The 12,919-nt window shown below is 50.2% G+C and overlaps 2 protein-coding genes across 2 annotated transcripts in view; one reads left to right on the top strand and one right to left on the bottom strand.

Annotated features, from left to right (window-relative positions):
• The window catches only part of ACSF2 (acyl-CoA synthetase family member 2), a 36,783-nt gene that overhangs the window by 15,029 nt on the left and 8,835 nt on the right, over positions 1 to 12,919 (top strand). The window contains exon 10 of the mRNA XM_027880677.1: positions 158 to 234. Within this exon, the coding sequence (XP_027736478.1) occupies positions 158 to 234 (77 nt within the window). The remainder of the gene's footprint in view (positions 1 to 157; positions 235 to 12,919) is intronic.
• Positions 4,744 to 9,867, bottom strand: CHAD (chondroadherin). The gene is given in 4 exon segments (XM_027880678.1): positions 4,744 to 4,885; positions 5,065 to 5,228; positions 8,997 to 9,807; positions 9,809 to 9,867. Coding segments are annotated over 4 exon segments (1,176 nt in total).

Below are 12,919 nucleotides of genomic sequence, written 5' to 3'. Positions count from 1 at the left end.
TGAAACAAAGTAACTATAAATATGGAAAGTATTTTGACATGAGCCATTGTATCCCAAAAATCTTGCCAGCGTTGAACTCTGGGAATGCAGAACCATTGGAGGGACTGCTCCTGGGAATAAATAGATGGTTTCCAAGGTCTTTTCCTCTTTCTTCCAGGAATCATTGCAGGTTCTCCTGTTCCCCCTGAGATCATGAAGACGATTATGACCAAGATGCACATGCCAGAGCTTGTGGTGAGTTGTGGCTGCTGGGACCAGGCCTACAAGGGCTGTTTGTTGTGGTGAGACCCCAATTTTGGGTGTGTCTGGACCACAGTTGTACCTGGTGGTGCCACAGTTTCTGGGATCAGATGATGGGACCCTGGATGCGAGGCCAGGCTGAGGAGAAAAGGTGCAGAGGGACTGGGAGGCAGAAAGGGGGGTTCTGCTTGGTTGCTCTTGGGGATCTGGGGAGAAAGCTTTGTGAGGAGGCATTGCATTCAGGACCATAAACTGAACTTCTGCTGGTGCATTTCAAAACTTTTATAAACATTCTGTTGTCCCTGCTGCAAGAATGGTGATGGAAGAGGCATTGCTGGTTTGTGTTGGTGTGGGTGGGTGCCCGTGTCCCTCTTGCCGCGGGGCTGTCAAATTGGTTGCAAGTGGACTCAAAACTTCGTTGCGTGTTTTTTTTTGTCACTGGATCGTGGGAATGGTGCCATCCCCTTGCACAGCAGCGGGTGTTGTGTTGCCAGAAGGGCAGCACGTGTTGGGCCATGTGTTTTGCTGCTCCACTGCGTGTCCTGACACCCTGGGCCTGTGCAAGAGCATCAGCACGTCCTGCACGTGGAGGGGAATGGGCCACCAGCGAGGCGGCCGGTGGCACTCCAGGTGACACATTTCCTAGGCAGGTCCTGCCATCTGCACACGAATGGCTGAGCCAAAAAATGATTTTTGTTGTTGTTGTTTTACGCTGGAGGAAGTTAGTTCAGCACCACACTGCTTCTGAAGGCTGAGGAAGTAGGCTGATGTGATGGACAAACACGTGGGGCTGGGAGTCAGATTAGGTGCGTTGTTCTTGGCAGACCCCAACTGCACCAGGGTTTTACAGGGACAACTGTGTGTCCTGCCACGGACCAGGGGAATCCAGGGCATCTGTCCTGGAGCCGCCTCCGAGGCAGCCAGGGTTTTTTCCTGGATATGATGCTCTTAATGCCAATCTGATAACACCAGGGATAGCCCTGGTGCTGTTGCTTAAACTCTGTCAGGTGACAGCTACCTATTTTTATAATAGGCTTGAGTTTGGCCTCACAAAATATTTTCTGGCATTACTGCAAATGCCCAGGACTCATTAGGTGTCACATGTTCCTGTTTTGTAGAGAGAGAAATAATAAAACCCTCCCAAACAGTTGTTCTGCCCATGGGATAAAGAGGATTAAGTCTATATTTGTGCCATGGGTCTCATGTTACTCCTGATCCCTCCAGCCCTCAGACAGACACAGAGAGACTTGTTGAATTCATCTTTGCAGCAAGAGCTTTATACAGAAGATGTACATAAGAAAATATACAATTTGATTTCTATATGGGAGACAGAGGAGTTTTCACCCTCTTAAAGGTCATTTACACTCAGTTACAGAGGAATAAATATACATATATTTATATAACTCTTTAGGCTTAAAAAAACGTAGTTAAATTGGAACTGTGGTGTTGTAATAGCCATGACAATAAACCACAGTCATCCTGGTGTCCTGCTAGATCCTCTGGGGTATGGGCAAGGAGGAGAGGAGGGCTGCCTGAGCCAGCTGCACGGTGCACACCTTCTCCTCCTGGACGTACATCTGTTAGACCCCACAGAGTGGGAGGGAATCCAGTCTTCAGATGGCTCCAGTTTTGGGGATTCCCAGTACTGCTTCCCTTAATGGATTTCTGCCTGACTCAGGGAGAATTCTGCCTTTTGGTGTGAAAGGCATCTCGGCCTCGGGGTCTCTGGTTCTTGGTCACTTCTTCACTGTCCCCTCAGCCCTGGCCTGCAGGGATCCCCTCCGTGGGAAGGCAGAGGAGTCTCTTTGTATGGGTTGAGACCAATTTTCCTCTTCAAGCAGCTGCAGGGGAGGGATGCTCCTACCTTCCCACTTGCTTCCGCTCCGCTGGAATGGGAGAGACAGCGACCAACTGGTTGATGGGGGGACGTGGGTTGTGTTTCCTCTGGGAGAGATGACTGTGCTTTACCGGCAGGATCTAGGTTAGCTTGTCTTAGTATGGTCATGCATAGTTTAGTTTTTAAAAATGCCTCTTTTAAAATACATAGATGTCGGAAAAGATTGAAAAGGTGGATTCCATCCTGCGATCAGCAGAGAAAAGCGGGGAGTCGGAGGAGGCTGGAGGTGTTTGGATATATCAGGAATGTTTCCTGACAGGTAGGAGAAGCTCAAGGAAGGACTTGGAAGTCAGTAGTTTTCTGATGGTTGAAGTGACCGGTCACCAGGACGGGCCATACCGGGGCCTGCCAGGGTGAAAAAAGAGAGAAGGCCACATCTTTAAGGAGATTTTTTTCAAGCACAGCAATAAACTTGTAGCATTTGTCTGTTTATTTTTAAATCAACCAATGAAGCCCATACTTGGAAGTGAGGAGCTGGCGGTCAAGGAGCTGTTGCAGGTTTGCACAGCAGAGGAGGTGGGTTAGTCCTGTCTCTGAGCTCTTCTGCCAGGTTGCTGTGTGACCCCTAAGTATCTTACCCAAAGTGCTGATGGTCAAGGAGCACTTTCTTGGTAAAGGAAGGAAACCCAGAGCAAAATTTTCAAGAGCAGTGAAGTGCTTTGGTGCCCCAGTTCTGAAAATCCAGGACAGGTAGAATTTGATGAAGTATCAAGCAGCTTTTCATCCCAGATGTGGTCAGTGACCCTACTCATCCCTGAAATACAGATCCCCTGTGGCTGACAGAAAGTTGTTTTGTTCTCAAGAGGGGTAAGATGAAGTCAGAGGTACTTCATATTCCTTTAAATTCCTGCTTACCACACTGGAGTGGGTTTGTGTACCTGCATTTTGGCCCTGACACCTGAAGGCACTGAGGAAGACTGGAATAAGTAGTTTTCTATTTCATTAACACTTGTAAACCTGTTTGAGGGAGCTGGATGGAGGGTGCTACAGAAAAAACCAGGCATTATTGGTGTGTTTTTTGTTGTTTCATGGTTTTCTTACTCTCATCATAGAGGAGTGAGCTGGGATTGAGCTCAGACAGGGAGAAAAGAAGGTTAAGAAGGGCCAGACCTGTAAATAAAAAATATTTAAGTATTGTGGTTTAGAAAACTGAAGTTTTTCCATCCTTAGAGTGGAACTTTACCCGCCCTATATGGAATGACTGGTATTTCCATCTCTAATCCATAAAACCTCTGGCACTACAAGAGAAATAACCACTTTAGAAAGGCACAGAGCAACTGGCATAATCCCTGACATTTTGGCCATAAGTTTCCTTTCTCTATCCTGTTGTGCATATCCTTAGTGAACTGGCCTTGGGGCTTCTGCCTTGTCCTCTCTGTTCTGAAAGGGCACAGTGCAGGGTCACTGCAGTTTCCTTAACAAATGAGCAAGGTTCCCTTTTCCTAAGAGCTTACAGATGCAGGCTCATTCAAGGTCCTCTGGAACTCGTACAAGCTTCAGACCTATTTCCAGGATGGGAAAAATTAAACTCCGCTTGGAATGGAGTGATGACAGTTGTGGCTTTTTTGCTCCTCTGTGGGCTGAATTTAATGCTCTTGGTAGTTTCCAGCTGTGGAAGGTGTTTGTGGGATCAGTGTTTGGATTGGTGGCTGTCAGCAAGCTCATTGCTGGAGGGAGAGTCATCCCTGTCTCTGACTCACCTTCTGGCCCAGGACACCTTACCAAGGAATATTTGCTGTCTCAAACCTCCCTCTGCTGGGACACTCATTTGAAGGCATCAGCCCTTGTTTTTAAATACCTGGCTGTCTTGGATGGGAATTGTATTTGCTGAAAGGCAAGAGTTGGATGAAGAACTGCTCCTTATGGAAGGTATCTATTTTCTTTTGGGCTGGGCAGTCTGGGGCCAGATTTCCCAGCAATGTCCTGCCCTGGATTTCACACCAGACCTGGAGGACCTGTGCTAGGGCAAAGGGCTGAGCATTTCCAGTTGGTTGGAAAACCAAAGCCTGTGTGATCCCAGCTCAGGGTAAGGGTGGGCTAAGTCCACCCTTGTTTTGATATATCATGTTTATCCCTGTTGCCCCATCTTGACTTGGTATGGGGCTTCGTGGGTGCAAATCACCATGATTCCTGAGGCATGATTGAGGCTTAAACCTTGTTACAGTATAGGGCTTTTGTCTGCTTTCCTGAAGTACAGTAATTACTGCAAAAAGAGATTGGATTTTTCACATGTTGCAATAGGAGCTCTGAAGATTTCAAAGCTATTGCTATTCTGTGTGTGTTTTCAGAGCCCTTGCTTCTCTGTTTTTATTTGTTTACATACTTTGCCCTTATGTTCCACTCCAGGCCTGTCTTTATTCCCGTATTTGCTTTACAGAGTTCACTCCATCCCTGGTGCTCCAGGCATGTTCTCTGCTCTGGGAGCTCATGGAGCTCAGCATTGCCAGGAGATGGAGGCATCACTGGGGGAATGGAAGAGCTGTTGTGAGTGTAACCTGGCATCATTTTCAGCCAGAGACAGAACTCCCGGTGCCTTTGGTGGCATCAGAGTTTGCTGCAGGTGTGACTGAAAGGGAATCAGCTTAAAAGGGAACCATCTTACGTGTTCAATGGCGGCTTCCCTTCCTGGACCTCTTGGTGGGCAGCTTGCAGGTGCGGAGGGCGGGGGTGTCCCTGATGGACTGTCCCCGGTACTGCGCGGGCGTGGAGCACGTGTCGTCAGCGCGGGTGCGATTCCCCTTCAGCCACCTGGGACATGGGGAGGGGGAAAATCAGGAACTTAGAAGAGGCACAAACCAGGGACATCAGAGGATAAGCTGAGGAGAGAGCTGCTGAGCATGAGAGCAGCCTCTTGTTGCCTGGCACAGCCCGGGGGGGACCCACCCCCAAGGGGACCCCGGGGAGGGACGGGGCGCGCGGTGCCGTACTTGCGCAGATTTGCCAGCTGGCAGTTGCAGTGCCAGGGGTTCCTGGAGAGAGTCAGTGTCTCCAGTTTGTCGAAGGGGAAGTTTCGGGGCAGCTGGGTGAGCCGGTTGTTCTCCAGGTGGGCTGTCTTCAGCACGGTCACGCCGGAGAACGCGTTGTCTGCAAACTGAAGCACAGAGGTTTTCTGGAGAGGAACGAGGAGCTGGGGGTGGGGACTTCAAACCTGAGTTCCTCTCGTCAAGGCTTTTAGTGGTGTGAACATGAGGCCCTGGCACAGGTTGCCCAGAGAAGTTGTGAATGCCCCATCCCTGGAAGTGTTCAAGGCTGGGCTGGACAGGGCTTGAACAACCTGGGATAGTGAAAGATGTCCCTGCCCGCGGTAGGGGATTGGAAAGAGATGATCTTTAAGGTCCTTTCCAACCCAGGCCATTCTGTGATATTATGAAGCATGGAGAGAGCAAGAGAAGGTCCTGGCTTACTGGAAGCTCTGTCCACCTAAGAGAGGCAACAGGCTGGTGGGCTCAAGGAGGATGGAGTCTCCTACAAAGAGAGCTGCATCTCAAATCCATGTGGGATTGTCTGTGCAGCCACATCACTAAATAAGGTGAAGTCTGGCAGCTTGCTTTATTTTTGAGCCATGCTAAATGAAGATATTTTCTGGGTGAATTGCTTTCCAAGGCTGGAAGTCCTCCCAATGCCTGTTGCCTTGCCTGTCCTGGAGTGACTGAAGGAGGGAGTGTTTGTGGCGTCTGAAGGGGCTGTCGACTTTGGCAGTGCCCAGGGGCTCAGAGTGGAAAGTTACACTTGGCATCTGAGCCGTGTAGATATACAGGCAGGTTTCCAGCACCTCAGCCTCCTCCATTTTTTCTCATTTCCAGTTGTTTTTTTGCAGGGGCTGCTGAAAGATTTGTTTGGGGTTTTTTGTTTGGTTTGGTTTTTTTTTTTTTTTTTTTTTAAATTATTATTAGTGGAGAGGCTTTAGGGTAGAACCTCCTTTTAAAAAGCTGCTGAAAAGCAGAGAGAGGCTGTGGACCTGGTTCTGCAGCCCTGTCCTCTCTTCCCTGAGGCCTCACCCCGGCATCTTTCAGCCCATGGTTACTCAGGTTGTAAAGTTCTTGAAAGCAAACCCCTCAACACAAACTTCCTTGGCATGGATGGATTGGAGAGGGGCTCATTGACAAAGCACAAAGCTCTTATTGGATGTGACAAACCATTTCTCTCCTTTCTAAAAGTGAGGGGAAAACTGTCTCTGAAGGTTGGAGAGGAGGCTCACGAGGTCTACCTGAAGCCCCCCACAGCCAAGAATCTGTACTCCCATTTCTGACCAGAAGCTTGCACTTCAGATGGACCATCAGAGTGTGTTCATGCTCTCTGAGCTGAAAAGCTTGACGGAGGAAATGCACTATTTTAAGCTGTGAACTTTTGTCATCTTCCAAATTAAGCAATGCTGGATGGGATTAGAGCTTAGCTAAGAGACTCCCAGATCCCTCTGTAGCTGTTGGACAGTCAGTGGTGCTGGCCTCTGCAGTCCAAAGCTGAGCTGACCTTGGGAGGTTTTACTGTGCCGATAGTGGAGCTGCTCAGAGTGATGCTGGCATGCCGTGCAGCAGGGCGGTAGGCTTGGACAGTGGTGTTACTGTCTCAGCTGCTCATTCCTCTCCCAGCCCCCTGAGAAGAGTTTGCATCTGCTGCTAACAGCTGCCTTGCTGCCTGCCAGAGCTTGTCTTCGCGAAGAAATGGGTGATTTTTCCCTTATTTACACGGAGCATTGCTGCTGTAATTTATTTTACACTGAAATATGCAAAGATGGGTGTATGTAAAGCTTCCAGGGTCTGCATTGCCTGGTCTCATGTTGAGGTACATAGTAGGTCCTGGCCTGTGTGATGCAGCCCTGTGGGGTCCTGGTGTGGGTCCATGATGCTGGTGGGGAGGGGGAGCTCTGTGCTGGAGACTGAGGGGCCCCCTCCCTTCTGCTCAAGTGCCGTTTAGGCTGGGACAGATTTGTGTGGAAGGGTTTTACACTTGATCAGCTCAAAAACCTTGCAGCCATGCAGGGAACAACTGAGGACAATATATTTGTGAAGGAGAAGGAGCTGCAGTCAAGTGCCAGCAGCACTCAGAGTGTTTGGTGGTGATTTCCTAGATCACGCGGCCTCTGTGATTCGATGTCTCTTAACAGTGCAAAGTTCATGTGTGGGCCGTGTGGGTATGAGGCCTTTGAGGATTTGAAGAGACAATGCTGAACTGGGAGCTTTGTTTTCTCAAGCCCTAAAGCTGCAGAAGCCACCCCTGTCAGTGCTGATCCCATAAACTGGTGTCCTGTTGGGCTGTGTGGGAGGAAAGGAGCCACTGGCTGCAGAAGAGTCTTTAAGGATCCTCTCCACAGGTGGTCACTGTGAAAAACAAAGTCTTTTTTTTCTGGCTAGAATTTTTAACCTTTGCTCTTTGGTCAATCTGAGGACACTTAATTACCAGGAGCATCCCAGCATCATGGGTTCGTCTAATTCATTCAATGTGTAACTTTGGATTCTGACGTCTCTACAGCTGGTACAACATTTAATCTATAAAACTTGATTGAAAGTGCCTCAGAACTGAGTCTACAAAAGTGCTGTGACAGCATGTCTAAGGTCTTGCCTAGTGAGGTCAGTAGATATTTTCAAGTTTCGAGTTTACTCAGTCCCATCCTGTTAACCACTACTGGTTAATGCTGAGAGTGGACAAGGACTTAAATACTGACTGAGTGCTACCAAGCTAGTTAGGTACTGTTGTTCTCCACCTGGGCAAGCTGTAATTCCAGTTTAAGAAGTTTTTAGGATGCTATATCTCCTTGAAAATTGTGGTGTGCTGCATTCCTGGTATCTTTCCTGTGATCTGCTCGTCTCTGTGAGACATTCTGAGTTGCTCTTTGTTGCAAAGAAATTCTGTTTTTCATCACATCTTCCTGCACTTGGTGGGTGTTGCTTTGCCATGAAGTCCCAGCCTCCCTGAATGCTCTTTGTCCTGGCAAAGCATCATCTCAGGGAGAACTGTTCTGCTCCGCTCTCCCTTTCCACCCGTGGGGGATTCCCCCAGGACATCAGGATGCCTCAGGGTGCTGCTGCTCTTGCACTAGTGCTGGGTTCTGTTCCTGCACTGCCTGGCATTTCAGAGGTCCTGAAGCCAGTGTGATGTTCCTGCCTATGGATCCTGCGTTCTCACAGAAAAAGAAGGGGGTTGTTTTGCCATCCGGGATACCTGAACATCCCTCCTCCTCTCCAGTGGGAACAGGGCCCCTTTGTAAGATGCTGCGAGAGTTCCTTTCGAGAGAGCATCAATAAACAAACCTTTCTTTATAACGTGTCAGGTTGGGAGGCTGGGGGGAGGTGCAGGTGAAGGTCCCTGTGTCTACCTGCCTGCAGGGTGTGGGTAAGAAGCCATGGCTATTCATGGCCCATCTGAGGAGTCTCCCCCTCCCAACCTACAGCAGGTACTGGGGCTGAGCAAAGGAGGCAGAGCAGTTCAGCTCTGCAAGGAGGCAGTGCTCTCCAGTCCCTCCAGTACAGGGCAGATGTTCACCTCGCATCTCTCACCTTGTTTCTGGGAGGATGGAAGGTTGCTCATTGTCCTGGAGCATCCCAAATACCTTTGTCAGTGTCTTGTGTCACCTCCAGCTTGGGAGGGAATGTGCTGCCTTTCCAAGGGGTTTAATCAGCTCCAGATAATTTGGTTTTGCATAAAATAACTCAACAGAAGGGTGGAGTACTCTCTCATCCCTTGCTAGAGCCATGTCAGGGTGTTGTCAGCTGGCCAGTGCCTCGCTGCCTGCAGAGCCTGCAGACCTGCATCTCCCCTCTCCTCTGCAAGGGAAAGACAGCAAATAGAGGGCTTTGCAAAGGGGAAGAAAAGTAAGCCCCATGTTTCTTATCTGGAGCAAATGGAAAGAGAAAGGACTCACCTTCTTCAGTTTCATGTTGTCCAGGTTGAGTGTCTGCAGGTATCGCCCGAAGGACTGGAAGGCATTGTCAGGGATGACCTCAATTGGGTTATGAGAAAGTTTCAGTTCCTCCAGCACTCTCAGCTTACTCATTGCATTCACAGGGTAGCTGCTCAGCTGGTTCTTGTCCAGGTGGAGGACAGCAAGGTTTTCTACATCCTCCATGGCCCCAGGTAGGAGGTTGGTGAGGGAGTTGTCAGAGAGGAACAGCCAGCGCAGGTCTTTAGCCCCATTGAAGACCCCTGGTTTCAGCTCCCGGATTTTATTGCTGCCTAAGTGCAGGATGAAGAGGTTGACAAGAGGGGAGAGGACCCCTTTGGGTAGGTCTGGGATCTTGTTCTTGTCCAGGTACAGGTAGGTGAGATCAGAGAGGTCATCAAAAGCTCCTGGCTTTATGACACTGATCTGGTTGTCGGTAAGATAGAGGTAGACCAGGCTCTTGAGCCCCCGGAAGGCTCCGGTGGAGATCTCCTTGATCCGTGAGCTCTGGAGGTGCAGGGACACCAGCTTTTTCATGTCACGGAAGCCGTTGGTCGGCAGGACGGGGAAGTTGTTCCTCTGCAGGTTGAGAAGACGCGTTTGCTCAGGCACTTTGGGGATCTTCTTCAGCCCCACGTTGTCGCAGATGACGTGCTGCAGGTCTCCCCCGTGGCAGTGGCAGCTCGGGGGACATGCCTGCATGGCGGGGGCAAGACATGCCAGTAGGCTGAGGACACCGAGGAAGAAACCTGACCCATTCATGGTCAGGTCTGGAATAAAGCGTGGTGGGAAGAGGAGCGGGAGGAGGAGGGAGATGGGTGGGAGAGAGAGAGAGTAACTGGGTTTGCAGCATACTGAACACAGCCCTATTTATAATGTTATTAAAAAGCAAAATCCCTTCCCACAAACCGCAGGCAGCAGCCAGTTGGAAGCAACTGGCTCTGGGAACTTACTGTGAGCTTAACCCCTTGGCACCAGGCAGAGGAGTGTCCACGGCCCTGCCTGGCCCTGCTGCTGAGTGATGTGCAGAGGTAGTTTTCCTCTCTGGAGGAAAATGGGAAGCAAATAGTCAGGAAGAACCGATGCAGACCTGCTCAGTGGGGAACCTCTCTGGTCCCTGCTGAGCCAAGTGGGGTCCAGTTTCATCAGTGGGGGGAAAACAACCTGTTTTGGTTGAACAGCATAGCAGGGAGCACTGCTGTGCTCCACAGCCACCTCGTGCCGGAGCTTTCAGCAGGCTCCTGAGTTCTGTTTAGCTTCAGCTGGTTTGGGGAGAAGAACCTTGGCCTGTTCTCACAGAGGAAGTGTTTGGGGTGGTGGGGGGAGGTCTTGTCTCACTGATTCAAAAGGAGTTTGCCAGGGATGGGAGAAGATAGGAGTGATATGGGGTCATGCCAAAGGCCAGCAGTGCTGCAGTTGCTCTTGTATTGCAAAATTTTGGTTGCAGACTTCCAGATCTAGACTGCACTGAGGAGCTGGACAAGAAAGGGAGCACAGAGACCAAATTTCTGCTGTGTCTTATGAGCAGTTGAGCATGACACAACCACGGTCATGGTCAGGACACCTGTGTGAGTGGCTGATGCCTTCCAGCAAGGGATGGGGCAGCAGCAGAGCCGGCAGGGAAGTGGTGTGACATGGGCTGGTGGGTATGAAACGCCAGGCAGTGATGTTGTGCTGCTTGCCTGGCTTGGAGGAGGTGGTTGGCAATGCCTGTGGCTCTTGAGACAGAGCTGTGGACAGGGAGAGGTGTGGGCATTGGTAAAGGGATGGAGAGGTGGCAGAGCAGGGAAATCACTGCTAGAGCTGGGACTGGGATTTTCCTTGGCTTCTGTCTTGGGGTGGCAGTGGCAAAGGTGAATGAACAATGCAGGGGATGTCCCCTGTTCTCCCAATAGAGAAGGCTAAAGCAAAGTGGTTAAAAGCCCCAGCGCCTGCTTCTGTGAGTGTGAAGAGAGAGATCCAGGGGCTGTGGGGTGGGGTTTGGAACTGGAACATTTTGAACTGATTTCCAGCCAGTTCCTGGCTGCAGCAGGCGGCTGAGAGACGAGCACATAACTGTGAGCTTGTTGAGATTTCTGCTCCTGGGGCTGGCTGCAGAGCCCCAGCGGAGCCTGTGCAGAGGCGAGACAGGCTCAAGAAAGGGAGGAAATCCAAGGGCTGACTTAGGACACAGACTGGCTTATTCACCAAGATTTCTGGGTTTTTCCATTGTTGCAGTGAGGAATTAGCCAGGGCCGCCGAGCATGCTCCGGACCGTGTTATGCAAACTGCCTGGCAGCCCTGCTCTGGTCAGCAACTGTCAATCTGAGCTGTGTTTTCATTGCAGGAATAATTTGGGGGAAAAAATGGACTTCTGGGGTGTAATTGTGGTTCTGGTGAGCCTGTGGGACAGATGGTGTTGGCCAAACGATGATGTAATGTGGAACCTTGGTGCAAACCAGGCCATGTCAGAAGTGTCTGTCAGTCCTGGGGTGCAATGCCCAGACATTGAGCAGCAAACCTCAGCACCAAGGGCTTGCCATCTCCAGAGAGATGGTCTGACCGTAGGAGCTCCAGGTTCCTGCTGGAGGGACCTCCTGGTTACTGTAGGACGTAAAACTCTGTGGTAAAAGCAGTAGTATTTTGGCTTGTGCCTGATTCAGTAGGCACCACAATGATCCTGCACATGCTTTGGTCTCTGGAGAAGCTCTTTGAGTGTCTTGGTCAGGACCTTTGAGACAGAGAAAGAGGAGGTAGACAGAGCCCTCTGTGTTTTCCTTGTTTGCCTCTCCAGTTTACTGTTCCATGATCCTATGACTAAGAGTGCTGCTGAGTGCGTGCTGCTCGTAAAGCTCAGGCAGGGAGCTGGGTGAATAATTGGAAAAGGAAAAAAATTCACCTTTAAGGAATCATCTTCTATCCACTCATTGATTTTATTTTTTTCCCTCTGAGCACATTCAACCCCTCTAGTCTTACCTGTAATCGTTTGATGAACAATTCCCATGGTTATATACCAGCTCTTCTGTGCAAGAGCAGCTGATGGGTGAAATTTAAAACCCAGCCTGTTTCTGCTGGGCACTGAATCTGGGGAGTGTATCTGTGCTCCCTCCCTGAGTGTCTGGTACTTGGTTTTCCCATCCCCTTGTGAAAAATGCCAGCTCACAGCTTACTACTTTTCCAGAGATTTTGGCCAGAAATCTGACCAGTGTGGGTCAGATTGGAGCAAAAAGCTGGTGAGGGCCTTGCAAACCCCATCCATAAATACATCCTTACCCACGTGTATTTCTGGAACAAGACCTCTTTCAGAAGTTAAACTGCTCAAACCTCTTTCTCTTCTTTCTTCCGCTGAGGATAAGATTCCCTTTCTTCGACCCTTATCTGTTTACTGGCTGAGGCTGCAAATTTTGGAGAAGAGGGACACTTTTGTCTCCCTACAGGGATGTGTGTGCTGTGAACACCAGTGAGACCTGTATCTGCCTCATGAAAATCTGGGAATTAGCTGCCACCATGCTGGTGTGAGGTGGGAAGCTGTCCCTGCCCCAGGACTCCCTCCAGCCCCATGCCTGCAGCAGAGGTTGTGGATGCCGGGTTATTTTTGGTGCCACGGTGGAGTGGCAGCAGGGAAAAGGCGTCTGCTCCTCAGCTCCATTTCTCCAGGCACAAATGGCGAATAAAAGGAAGTCCTTTCCCCTGATATTTTTTGATTTCCAAGCCTTGGTGAGCACATTCCTGTGGTGGGAGCTGGCTGGCATCTGCCGTGGCGCTGGCACCTCGCCCCTGGGCTCCCTCCCGGCTGTTTGTGTTTTGAGCTGCTCTCTGGTCTTCCCGCACCGGGTTTTGCAGCCCTCGACAGGCCAGCAAACATCCAGTGATCCTCAAAAGCCCGCCTGGGTCCCACTCGTGGGTGGCTCACAGTCTGGAGGTGA

Source organism: Empidonax traillii, unplaced genomic scaffold, assembly GCF_003031625.1.
Source record: "Empidonax traillii isolate 1590-97213 ecotype Southwest subspecies unplaced genomic scaffold, ASM303162v1 scaffold73:size1297144, whole genome shotgun sequence".
NCBI lineage: Eukaryota > Metazoa > Chordata > Aves > Passeriformes > Tyrannidae > Empidonax > Empidonax traillii.
This window is presented reverse-complemented; position numbering and strand designations above follow the sequence as displayed.